Source organism: Trichomycterus rosablanca, chromosome 20, assembly GCF_030014385.1.
Source record: "Trichomycterus rosablanca isolate fTriRos1 chromosome 20, fTriRos1.hap1, whole genome shotgun sequence".
Taxonomy (NCBI): Eukaryota; Metazoa; Chordata; class Actinopteri; order Siluriformes; family Trichomycteridae; genus Trichomycterus; species Trichomycterus rosablanca.
The window spans coordinates 14,066,800-14,079,639 of record NC_086007.1 but is presented as its reverse complement, the minus strand read 5'-3'; the positions used below and the strand labels follow the sequence as shown (position 1 = coordinate 14,079,639).

The 12,840-nt window shown below is 42.5% G+C and overlaps 1 protein-coding gene across 5 annotated transcripts in view; it reads right to left on the bottom strand.

Annotated features, from left to right (window-relative positions):
• The window catches only part of ccdc9 (coiled-coil domain containing 9), a 46,281-nt gene that overhangs the window by 32,491 nt on the left and 950 nt on the right, over positions 1-12,840 (bottom strand). For 3 of the 5 annotated variants that reach the window (XM_063016830.1, XM_063016828.1, XM_063016831.1), the window contains exons 2-7: positions 9,303-9,384; positions 7,219-7,323; positions 5,222-5,371; positions 2,554-2,721; positions 1,478-1,768; positions 19-102 (exon numbers count right to left, since the gene is read on the bottom strand). In XM_063016830.1, coding sequence (XP_062872900.1) covers positions 19-102; positions 1,478-1,768; positions 2,554-2,721; positions 5,222-5,371; positions 7,219-7,323; positions 9,303-9,305 — 801 coding nt within the window. In that variant the 5' untranslated portion in view covers positions 9,306-9,384. The remainder of the gene's footprint in view (positions 1-18; positions 103-1,477; positions 1,769-2,553; positions 2,722-5,221; positions 5,372-7,218; positions 7,324-9,302; positions 9,385-12,840) is intronic. The other 2 variants (XM_063016829.1, XM_063016832.1) reach the window with 2 other exon arrangements.

Sequence of the window (12,840 nt, the reverse complement as noted above, 5' to 3'; positions counted from 1 at the left end):
AGGCTTTCAGCTACACACCCTTTCACCTCTTTCATACTCAGCAATCTTCTCCATCTCCTCTTTCATCTTCTCAATATTTTCCTTCCTCTTTTGTTCCCACTCCTGAAAACAAGACAAACATGGATTGATATTCTTACTGTTGCAAGACATTTTATCTGCTTTCTTAAAATGTAGCTGGATTTCTTGAAGCTACACTATATGGCTAAAAGTATGTGAACACCTGACACGGGGTGTTTATGAGCTTTAATATAAACTGGGTCTCATTTTGCAGCTATACCTTTATGTTTGCCCTATTTATGTTCATATAGATTTTACCGCAATGGTCTCCTAATGCAGGGTTTTTCGAACCCTGGGTTGTGACACTTAACATGGGTCACGAGCTAAAAAATGGGTTGCAGAGAAAAATACAGACTAGGCATAACATTATGACTACCATCCTAATATTGTGTTGGTCCCCCTTTCGCTGCCAAAGCAGCCCTGCAACTGCACTGTGTATTCTGACACCTTTCTATCAGAACCAGCATTAACCTCTTCAGCAATTAGAGCTACAGGAGCTCGTCTGTTGGATCGGACCACACGGGTCAGCCTTCGCTCCCCACATGCATCAGTGAGCCTTGGTCGCCCATGACCCTGTCGCCGGTTTACCACTGTTCCTTCCTCGGACCACTTTTGATAGATACTGACCACTGCAGACCGGGAACACCCCACAAGATCTGTAGTTTTGGAGATGCTCTGACCCAGTCGTCTAGCCATCTCAATTTGACCCTTGTCAAAATCGCTCAACTCTTGCCCACTTGCTGCTTAATATATCGCACCCACTAACAGGTGCTGTGATGAAGAGATAATCAGTGTTATGCACTTTACCTGTCAGTGGTCATAATGTTATGCCTAGTCAGTGTAATACTAATTAAATAAACTTGTACGCAAACGCCCCCTTGTGAAGGCTGTATGTTGCATCTTGTAAACCATAGTGGGACCAGATTGTACAGAGCAGAGAGAGTAAAATGGATCATTTGTGTTGTCTGGGTCATGTAAAAACCATTACTGTTCTTTTAAAATAGCACTGAATAGCACCAATGAGCATGCTCCCTTTACAGTGCAATATCAGTTATCCACTACTCTAAATTAAAAAGGTTAATGCAATAAATTTTCAATATATGAATAACGAAATTCATTTCATTTTCTGGTTTTACCACCTTTTTATCCTGGTCAGGGTCACAATGGGTCAGGTTTCCTTTGACTCACTTGGCACAATGCACACAATAGACGCCAATCCATCATAGAGCCTAGGACACCCCTCATCCCCTCCCCCCGCAGACATAGCCAATCTCAGCTGTATGTAGACTTCCAACCGGCCGTTTGCACCACAAGGGGATTCGAACCCTGGATCTTAGTGGTTGTGGGCTAGCATAATTTACCGCTGCACCACCTGACTGCCATAAAAATGAAATATTCAAGAAATGATTCAATGATCCACCATGGATTTTCTGTCCGAGTTGAAACCGGCCTGTGTTGCTCCTCTTCCTCCCCTTCTTCCTCGAGAGTGTTCATCGCGATCAAGGACCTCTCTTCCTTCTACATCCGGCATCCGGCCTACATCAGGCCTTTCTAAACGATGACTTCCTCCACGTTGCGTGCCCCTGTTCAGCCGGCCAGACCCTCCCCTACGAGAGGGACTTTTGCCACGGTGTCGTTCGCTATTCCCTTCTTCCGGAGCAGGATCGCCGCGGCGAGATGGCGATTTCCTGTCATTCACCATTCGATTCTCCTGTAAATGAGGAAAAAGATGAGGATCTGAAGCTTACATATTACATAGTATAAGCATCTCCTAAATGCTGTTAATGTATAACCGGCCTTTTTGGCCAACTCGTACACACACAAAATATACAATCAATTAGGGATGCATCAATACCATTTTTTCCCCAACCGAGTACAAGTACATGTATTTTTGTACTTGCCGATACTGATATCAATACCTATTTAGAATACCGTGTTTGTTTTTTTTAAACAAAAACACACGTGAGAAGTGACGAGAAGTTTAATGATACCACGTCCAAAAATGCACATCAACAAGTAGCGAGTGATCAAAGTGTTTGTGTGCTGATGTGATGAAATCAAGGAGGAAAAATAAATGAATCTGAGTGGATTTGGCAACACGAATAGCATGGATTGTTCTGTAGTGAGTTGGAGGTTAATAAATATTTTTGCAATGTTGGTGTTTTGTTGTTATGTTTTGTAGAGAACGATCAGGTCAGAAATACTGTGAAACGTGTGTGTGTGTGCCGGTGTATTCTGATATAAACTATATTATCCCCCTGTCCCACCTGTTTACACTCCTCTCCTGCATTTCCCCCTCACACCGTATCCTGCGTTCTCATTGGCTGTTCGACATGTCACTCATTATTTTTCTTTTCATTTGCAATGTCAAAGATATCAGGTATCCTGAATTCCCAAGGAGGTATGTTGTCAAACAACATTAAGTGAAAAGACTTTAATCTAAATGCCTGTGTGAGAATAATGCGCTAGGTTTAAATAATGTAATGTATTCCTAACCGTCCACTCTTTCTCCATCTCGGGTCCAGTCTTCACATGATCAAATTCCAGTCCACCCCAGTTGCGTACATGTCTACGACTCCCCTCCTTGCGATCTGCCTCATGGATTGGCCCACTGCGCCGTGGGTCATCCAAAAAGTTCCTTATGGGGTTTTTCTCTCCATCAATCTTAACAAACAAATATAAATATTATGGACCAACAACATTTTATCAATGTTTGATCTACAAACATTGTCCCACCTGTTTACACTCCTCTCCTGCGTTTCCCCCTCACACCGTATCCTGCGTTCTCATTGGCTGTTCGACATGTCACTCATTCCCAGTCGCACATCTCAGATCAGATATCTGACGCAGCAACGTGCACTAGGCACACGGTATCGGATGTTTAGTATCGGAGCCTCGTTTGCGAGTACGAGTACAAGTTAATGAGCGCGGTATCGGGCAAATACCCGATACCAGTATCGATACTCATGCATCTCTACAATCAAGTATTCAAATCTACTTCTAGTAGTGACCTTGCAAAGGAGGACAGGTTTTTAAACAATGCCACCCTATCACCTTTATTCATTAGGTCAATCACATGTCAAGGTGCTTTGAATAAACGCTTGACCTTCACAGATCACAACAGGAGGACTAATCACCACTGCACAGGCCATCTGTGTCCCACAGTCCCACAACAGGTACTGATTAAAACGCACTGCACTGTGTCTCAGCAATCCCCGGGTGGGAAATTAAAATCTCAAGCACTGTGAGGAAAAGGTGTTGCGATAAATGCAGTTCTAGAGTGCAATTTTGTCAATCATACTTACAGCCTTTAAATAATACATTATTTACATATCTGATTTGTACAAAATTACAATACTTGCAAAGTAGAAATGACATTTTCCTATTAAAATGCACTCCCAGCTCACAGCAGAGCTTACAGCAATAGGCTGACATGCCAATGCTGAGTCAGTAGTGAATAGGGGCCAGCCTTAGTACAATCCCAAATCAAAAAAAGTTGGGACAGCATGGAAAATGCAAGTTAAAAAAACACATGTACTTTGTCTGGTCAACTCCATTTCATTTTAGCATTTCAGGCAAGTTGGGACAGTAAAGCATTTACCACCGAGGATACCAAGTGATTTAGTGTTTCAGCTTTTATTTTGTTCCGTTCATCCTGCAAACACGTCTTAAGATGTGCAACAGTACGGGGTCGCTGTTGTCACATTTTTAATTTTTTTTATTCCCCTTTTAGCGCATCCAATTGTTCAATTTGCATCGTGCTTCCTCTCCGTCTATGCCGAACCCTGCCCTGACCGAGGAGATCGAAGCTAACCCACATCCCCGCCGAAAACATGAGCAGCAGCCGGATGCATTTTTGCCACCCACACATTGATGAGTTTGGCGCCACCTAGCGTAGACACACCCTAAGGGCACTTTTTCCTAATTTCTCTAATCAGCCGGCAGAGGCCGTAATCGCACTGTGACAGAGAGAGACCCACATCCGGTTCTTTGTCCCACCCCCCAACTGAGCAACCGGCCAATCGTTGCCCATACAGCCAACTCAGCTTCGAACCGGTGAAGCAGAGCTGGATTCGATACCACGTACTCAGAATCCAGCCCTGGTTGCAGCGTGTCTCTTTACCGCTGCGCCACCTGAGCGGCCCGGTTGTCACATTTTTTTTTCCAAAATTCTCCACACATTCTCTATTGGGGTCAGATCAGACTGCAGGCAGTCCAGTCCAGTCCCCGTACCCTCTTCTTCCCCAGCCATGCCTTTGTAATGTGTGCAGCATGTGGTTTTGCATTGTGTTGTTGAAAAATGCATGGACGTCCCTGGAAAGAATGACGTCTTGAAGGCAGCACATGTTGCTCTAAGATCTCAATGTACTTTTCTGCATTAATGCTGCTATCACATAAGTGTTGATAACAGTGCTGATAACAGTCTGGATGGTCCTTTTCGTCTTTGAGCCGGAGCACACGGCGTTCATTTTTTTCAAAAAAGACCTGGACTGCTGATTCATCTGACCACAATACATGTTTCCACTGTGTGATGGTCCATCCTAGATGCCTCTGAGCCCAGAGAAGTCGATGACGCTTCTGGACATGGTTAACATAAGGCTTTTTTTCTTTTTGCACAGTTAAGTTTTAAGTGGCATTTGTGCATGTAACTCTGTATTGTAGTGCTTGACAAAGGTTTGCCAAAGTAATCCCTCACCCATGTGGTTATATCAGCTATTGTTGAGTGTACAACATGGCAGAGTAACAGTTGTACGTAAAGAATTGCAATGTCCATATGGTTTCTGACTTTAGGAGCTGCACTTGTCAGTGCACTCTCAGTGCCGGTTCCAAGCCAGAACAAAAACAAGGAGGGCATCCAGCATAAAAACTGTGCCAAATCAGGTATGCAGACCACAAGGATCTGCTATGACAACCCCGAAGTATGAGAGTAGCCAAACACACACACACACACACACACACACACACACACACACACACACACATATATCTACTTTAAAGGGCAAATGCCCTTTTTTTTTTTGACAATTTCAGGCTACGTTGAATTTAATTTTGAACGAAAAATGGGTAGTGGCAGGTATGTGCCACGTAAGAGTCCCATTGCTGCATCACTAGTGGTAATATAATGGAATACTACACAAATAAGTTTTGGCATTGTTGGTCTTACCCCACTTGATTTGGACATATCAACTGTCACAACGAAGTTTTCTTTCTCAGTTCTCCGTCGTTCTGGTTCAGGCTCATGAGAACGTGGTTTGCGAGTTGTCGTCACAGCAATTCCTTCTTGTTCTGCCTTCTTTTTGTCTTCTTCAATTTCCTGACAGTAGAGGAGGGAACAAGCGTACAGACCAAAATTGACTAAATAAGGTGTATGTGTATTTAGCAGTTTGTTGGCAGTGAAATGAGAGCATTTTGGGGACACTTTACCTAATCTGCCCATATTCACTCATATTTAAACCATTATTGGTTTAAATCATTATTGGATTACTGATGACCCATATTCCATAAATGTGTCTTTTGTGGCAGAGCATTTATTTATATGCCTCTGCAACTGCAAAAGGACTGTTATACTTGAACCCCCAGTGTACCCCTTCTCTGACATGTGTGAGGCCACCTGATGTCCAGTTCTGAATCTATAGACTGCCCGCAGGAAAATTTTAATAGAGCTTTAACATGTACTATGCTATTCTAATCAAACAGGAGTTGCAGTTTTAGCATCAAGATGATGATGCACCATCTGGTCTTTTATCCTTCAGACATGGTCAGTTATGTCTGTTGAGAGTCCAGGCCAAGCCTTTGGTACTGCAGAAGCTCAGACTCAATGCTCTGCGGTGGTGAGCTAGCAAATTCGACTGCCTGTACCTTTCAAATGCCCTATGAATTATCATCAAATGCACTTTTGATACCAAAACACAAAAGTGCCTCTTACAGTTGGTATCAAACACCCAAATAAAATGAGAATTTATAACTATACTTTTCTGCAGAGCTAGATTTTGCATTAGATCATATCAACAAAAAATGAATCATGTATTTTAGAATAAAATGATATTTTGTTTATACTGCCATGTCATATTTGCTGATATTAAGACCTGCTGCTAGTCTGTATGACCCAAAGTTGGGTTACAACATAATTAACCCATCAGAACTCCCCATGAACAACCCTTAATTTGCTTTAGCTCTGATGTGTTATACAAATACCGCCCAGTGATTTGTTTAGGGTTTGTTGCAACCATGCTCCAAACACAACAGCAAACCTGCTTGGCTTTTCATTCAGAGGCCTTAGCAATCTTATCAGGACAACAAAGGAAAACACCAGCGTTACTGCAGGAATGTGACGGCTGAGACTAATGTGTCATAGGCAGAGGCAATCATAACATAAACAACTAGAATCATCAACCATGGACTTTATATCCAGAATCCAAGACACACTCCACTCTTGACCAAGAAAAATGGAATAGTCGCCTTGAAAATGGCAAAATAATTTGGAAAGGCCTGCAGAGTTCTAGAAAGTTCAGTAAACTGGAACTGTTTGGCCATATGGATTAAGGCTTATGACTGGAAAAAGCACAGTAATATCCCCCACAGTCAGGAATGAAGGTGGGTCAGTGATGATGTAGGGAAGGCATGGTTGACTTGCATATGTGTTAAGGTATCATTCATGATGAGGTGTATATTATCTTTTTGGAGAGACAAATGCTGCCACATTAAACAAGGCAATACCAGGCTTTACCCTGCATGCGGTTTAGTAAACAGTTTGTTTTGACTGGAGTCCACATACAACGGTTCATATACAATTAAAGTGTAATTAATAGGAAAGGTAATGCAACACAGGGGTAAATGTGCCTCATTTCCAATGTATTTTTGAATGTGTTGCAACCATCAAATTCTACATTTTGTACTTATTAAGTTGATCGGTAAAACAATGGAAATGTTTTTGTACTTTTGTCAGTTAAATAAAAGTTTAAAAGAATTAACAAATAATAGATTCTTGTATTAATTGCATTTTACAAAATCCCAACTTTTCTGGAAATACGATTTGTACATTTATTTGCCTTAAAAAAAAGTATTACAAATAACCCAGATTAAAATGTGGCATGGCTGAAAGTAACACTTTATGAACTGTTATAACGAAGAAAAAAACTACTAATTTGCACAGTTACTAACCTGGTATCTTTTCATTAAAGCCTCATTCTTTTTCCGCAGAGCTTCAATGCGTTTGTCAAGCTCTGCATCTTTCTCCTCCTTTGTCTTTAAATCCACCGCAGAAGACTTAACAAAAAGAGTGAAACAGTGAAGCCTTACACATTAGAGTTGATAATAAGCATTTGATCTTTACACATAATGCTGCGAAGATTTACAATTTTCTGTTGCACAAACCAGGGCAGTGGCCGTATCGAATCTCAGCTCTGCCTTCCGACTGGGCTGGGCAGCTGCATGAACAGCGATTGGCTGTTGTTCATAGGGTTAGGGGTAAAAAGTCGGATCATAGGTCCTCATAACTGGTGCAACTGCAGCCCCTGCTGGCGCCTGCACATGGCTGAGGAATAATGCTGATGGGGTGCCCGTGTGTATGAACTGGACTCCTGCAGGTGAAAAATGGAGTCTGTACTGACTGTGCATGCCGGAGAGGGCGTATGTCAGTTGAGAGGCGTCCTCAGTCAGCGGTGAGCGGTCGAATCAGTATAGAGGACGCATTCAGGGTAATTGGACATGATTAGATTAGTGGAGAAAATTGGGGGGGGGGGGTTAAACTGTGTATCTGTGTTTAGCTGTATCCAGCTAAACACAGATACATGTGGACGCTTTCAAAGTCAATCGACCGGTAATTCCACATAAATGCAGTTTCGCCTCATAGGCACACTTTGATGACGTATTACCGCACCGCTCAAGCCGAGCGCTGAACAATGCGACTGACTGTTCATTGTTAATTATACAACAGGTAGTTCCGACCTTAGAATCTGATTGGTTGAGAAGCGTTCTAACCGTGCTGATATTCGTGATAACAGCACGGCCTTTTCACACCACAACTGTATTACTCCGCTGACGCGTTGCCAGTAACGACAAGCTTCATGCACACAAACGTGCACGCAGGCGACACAGACTTTATTCCCGATCTCGTTTTAAATCCGTTATCTGATATACAATCTAGCGCACTGTGTAGGGAACATAAATCCGCGATCTGATACACAATCTAGTGCACTGTGTAGGGAACATAAATCCGCGATCTGATACACAATCTAGCGCACTGTGTAGGGAACATAAATCCGCGATCTGATACACAATCTAGTGCACTGTGTAGGGAACATAAATCCGCGATCTGATACACAATCTAGCGCACTGTGTAGGGAACATAAATCCGCGATCTGATACACAATCTAGCGCACTGTGTAGGGAACATAAATCCGCAATCTGATACACAATCTAGCGCACTGTGTAGGGAACATAAATCCGCGATCTGATACACAATCTAGCGCACTGTGTAGGGAACATAAATCCGCGATCTGATACACAATCTAGTGCACTATGTAGGGAACATAAATCCGCGATCTGATACACAATCTAGTGCACTATGTAGGGAACATTTATGTGTATGTGACGCGAACAGTTATCTTAATAGCCCAGTTAGCAGCTCCTAAGAGTTCTGTTATCATCCATAATCCTTTGGTGTGTGTGAGAGTTTTTTTATTTCCTTTTTTCCCTTCGGAGGTTCTCGCCTTTTTCTTCTTGTTGTTCTTACCTCCCTGAAATGAGTTTTTGCAACTTGGGATGTTTGCTTTGTAGTGTTAAACTTTATATTCGTTGTGGAACTACTTTTTGGCGGAAGGTATTGCCAATATTAAAGCATATTTATTATGAAATTCAGGGCTTCTTTGATTTATTTTCTTCCTTTATTTCGTAAAAACTGTTGTATAAAAGCAATAGAACACTTGAGGTCGTGTGTTATCGCGAATAACATCACGGCTGTGATTCGGTCGCAGGCACGAGCCGAGCCGAAGGCGATAACACACTCCCTCTCGTGTTCTATTGCTTAATTAAAAATTAAATACATACATTTTTAAAAAACAAACTAAACATGTTGAGTTTAAGGAAAAAGTTCAAGGGTACAAATTTCTCGACAAAAGGCATTGAGCGTTAAAGATTTTGAGTTTAGGGCACGTTGAGTTACAAGGTACCACTGTACGTGTCCAAGGACAGAAAAAAGAGGAAATACTTCAATATTGCTCTTATTAACAGAATTAAAAGCTCACCATGGCTGGAAGCCTGTCTTCACACACAGGTCCTGCTGTCCCAAATTCTTAAATACAGATAAGATGTAATTGATGGAGAAGTCTATATAGAAATAAGAACATGAGCATGCTATAACTTAAACATTAAAAGCATGAAGTGAAAGACTGAATTTTTTGAAAGGCAAATCGAATAAAACGTAGCTATCATGACAGAGATGGATAGATAGATGGATGGATGGATGGATGGATGGATGGATACAGACAGACAGACAGACAGACAGAGAGACAGAGAGATAGATACATGCATGTATGTATATATAGATAGATATATAAATACATATAGATATATAGATACATACATATATAGATTAGATACACACGTGTGTGTGTGTGTGTGTGTGTGTGTGTGTGTGTGTATATATATATAGATATATATAGATATACAGTGTATCACGAAAGTGAGTACACCCCTCACATTTCTGCAAATATTTCATTATATCTTTTCATGGGACAACACTATAGACATGAAACTTGGATATAACTTAGAGTAGTCAGTGTACAGCTTGTATAGCAGTGTAGATTTACTGTCTTCTGAAAATAACTCAACACACAGCCATTAATGTCTAAATAGCTGGCAACATAAGTGAGTACACCCCACAGTGAACATGTCCAAATTGTGCCCAAATGTGTCGTTGTCCCTCCCTGGTGTCATGTGTCAAGGTCCCAGGTGTAAATGGGGAGCAGGGCTGTTAAATTTGGTGTTTTGGGTACAATTCTCTCATACTGGCCACTGGATATTCAACATGGCACCTCATGGCAAAGAACTCTCTGAGGATGTGAGAAATAGAATTGTTGCTCTCCACAAAGATGGCCTGGGCTATAAGAAGATTGCTAACACCCTGAAACTGAGCTACAGCATGGTGGCCAAGGTCATACAGCGGTTTTCCAGGACAGGTTCCACTCGGAACAGGCTTCGCCAGGGTCGACCAAAGAAGTTGAGTCCACGTGTTCGGCGTCATATCCAGAGGTTGGCTTTAAAAAATAGACACATGAGTGCTGCCAGCATTGCTGCAGAGGTTGAAGACGTGGGAGGTCAGCCTGTCAGTGCTCAGACCATACGCCGCACACTGCATCAACTCGGTCTGCATGGTCGTCATCCCAGAAGGAAGCTGACGCACAAGAAAGCCAGCAAACAGTTTGCTGAAGACAAGCAGTCCAAGAACATGGATTACTGGAATGCCCTGTGGTCTGACGAGACCAAGATAAACTTGTTTGGCTCAGATGGTGTCCAGCATGTGTGGCGGCGCCCTGGTGAGAAGTACCAAGACAACTGTATCTTGCCTACAGTCAAGCATGGTGGTGGTAGCATCATGGTCTTGGGCTGCATGAGTGTTGCTGGCACTGGGGAGCTGCAGTTCATTGAGGGAAACATGAATTCCAACATGTACTGTGACATTCTGAAACAGAGCATGATCCCCTCCCTTCGAAAACTGGGCCTCATGGCAGTTTTCCAACAGGATAACGACCCCAAACACAACCTCCAAGATGACAACTGCCTTGCTGAGGAAGCTGAAGGTAAAGGTGATGGACTAAACCCAATTGAGCACCTGTGGCGCATCCTCAAGTGGAAGGTGGAGGAGTTTAAGGTGTCTAACATCCACCAGCTCCGTGATGTCATCACGGAGGAGTGGAAGAGGATTCCAGTAGCAACCTGTGCAGCTCTGGTGAATTCCATGCCCAGGAGGGTTAAGGCAGTGATAATAATGGTGGTCACACAAAATATTGACACTTTAGGCACAATTTGGACATGTTCACTGTGGGGTGTACTCACTTATGTTGCCAGCTATTTAGACATTAATGGCTGTGTGTTGAGTTATTTTCAGAAGACAGTAAATCTACACTGCTATACAAGTTGTACACTGACTACTCTAAGTTATATCCAAGTTTCATGTCTATAGTGTTGTCCCATGAAAAGATATAATGAAATATTTGCAGAAATGTGAGGGGTGTACTCACTTTCGTGATACACTGTATAGATAGATGGATAGATGGATAGATGGATAGATATATAGATACATGTATGTATATATAGATAGATAGATAGATAGATACATATAGATATATAGATACATATATATATAGATTAGATACACACGTGTGTGTGTGTGTGTGTGTGTGTGTGTGTGTATGTGTATGTATATATATATATATATATATATATATATATATATATATATACAGTGTATCACAAAAGTGAGTACACCCCTCACATTTCTGCAGATATTTAAGTATATCTTTTCATGGGACAACACTGACAAAATGACACTTTGACACAATGAAAAGTAGTCTGTGTGCAGCTTATATAACAGTGTAAATTTATTCTTCCCTCAAAATAACTCAATATACAGCCATTAATGTCTAAACCACCGGCAACAAAAGTGAGTACACCCCTAAGAGACTACACCCCTAAATGTCCAAATTGAGCACTGCTTGTCATTTTCCCTCCAAAATGTCATGTGATTTGTTAGTGTTACTAGGTCTCAGGTGTGCATAGGGAGCAGGTGTGTTCAATTTAGTAGTACAGCTCTCACACTCTCTCATACTGGTCACTGAAAGTTCCAACATGGCACCTCATGGCAAAGAACTCTCTGAGGATCTTAAAAGACGAATTGTTGCGCTACATGAAGATGGCCAAGGCTACAAGAAGATTGCCAACACCCTGAAACTGAGCTGCAGCACAGTGGCCAAGATCATCCAGCGTTTTAAAAGAGCAGGGTCCACTCAGAACAGACCTCGCGTTGGTCGTCCAAAGAAGCTGAGTGCACGTGCTCAGCGTCACATCCAACTGCTGTCTTTGAAAGATAGGCGCAGGAGTGCTGTCAGCATTGCTGCAGAGATTGAAAAGGTGGGGGGTCAGCCTGTCAGTGCTCAGACCATACGCCGCACACTACATCAAATTGGTCTGCATGGCTGTCACCCCAGAAGGAAGCCTCTTCTGAAGTCTCTACACAAGAAAGCCCGCAAACAGTTTGCTGAAGACATGTCAACAAAGGACATGGATTACTGGAACCATGTCCTATGGTCTGATGAGACCAAGATTAATTTGTTTGGTTCAGATGGTCTCAAGCATGTGTGGCGGCAATCAGGTGAGGAGTACAAAGATAAGTGTGTCATGCCTACAGTCAAGCATGGTGGTGGGAATGCCATGGTCTGGGGCTGCATGAGTGCAGCAGGTGTTGTGGAGTTACATTTCATTGAGGGACACATGAACTCCAATATGTACTGTGAAATACTGAAGCAGAGCATGATCCCCTCCCTCCGGAAACTGGGTCGCAGGGCAGTGTTCCAGCATGATAATGACCCCAAACACACCTCTAAGACGACCACTGCTTTATTGAAGAGGCTGAGGGTAAAGGTGATGGACTGGCCAAGCATGTCTCCAGACCTAAACCCAATAGAACATCTTTGGGGCATCCTCAAGTGGAAGGTGGAGGAGCGCAAAGTCTCGAATATCCGCCAGCTCCGGGATGTCGTCATGGAGGAGTGGAAAAGCATTCCA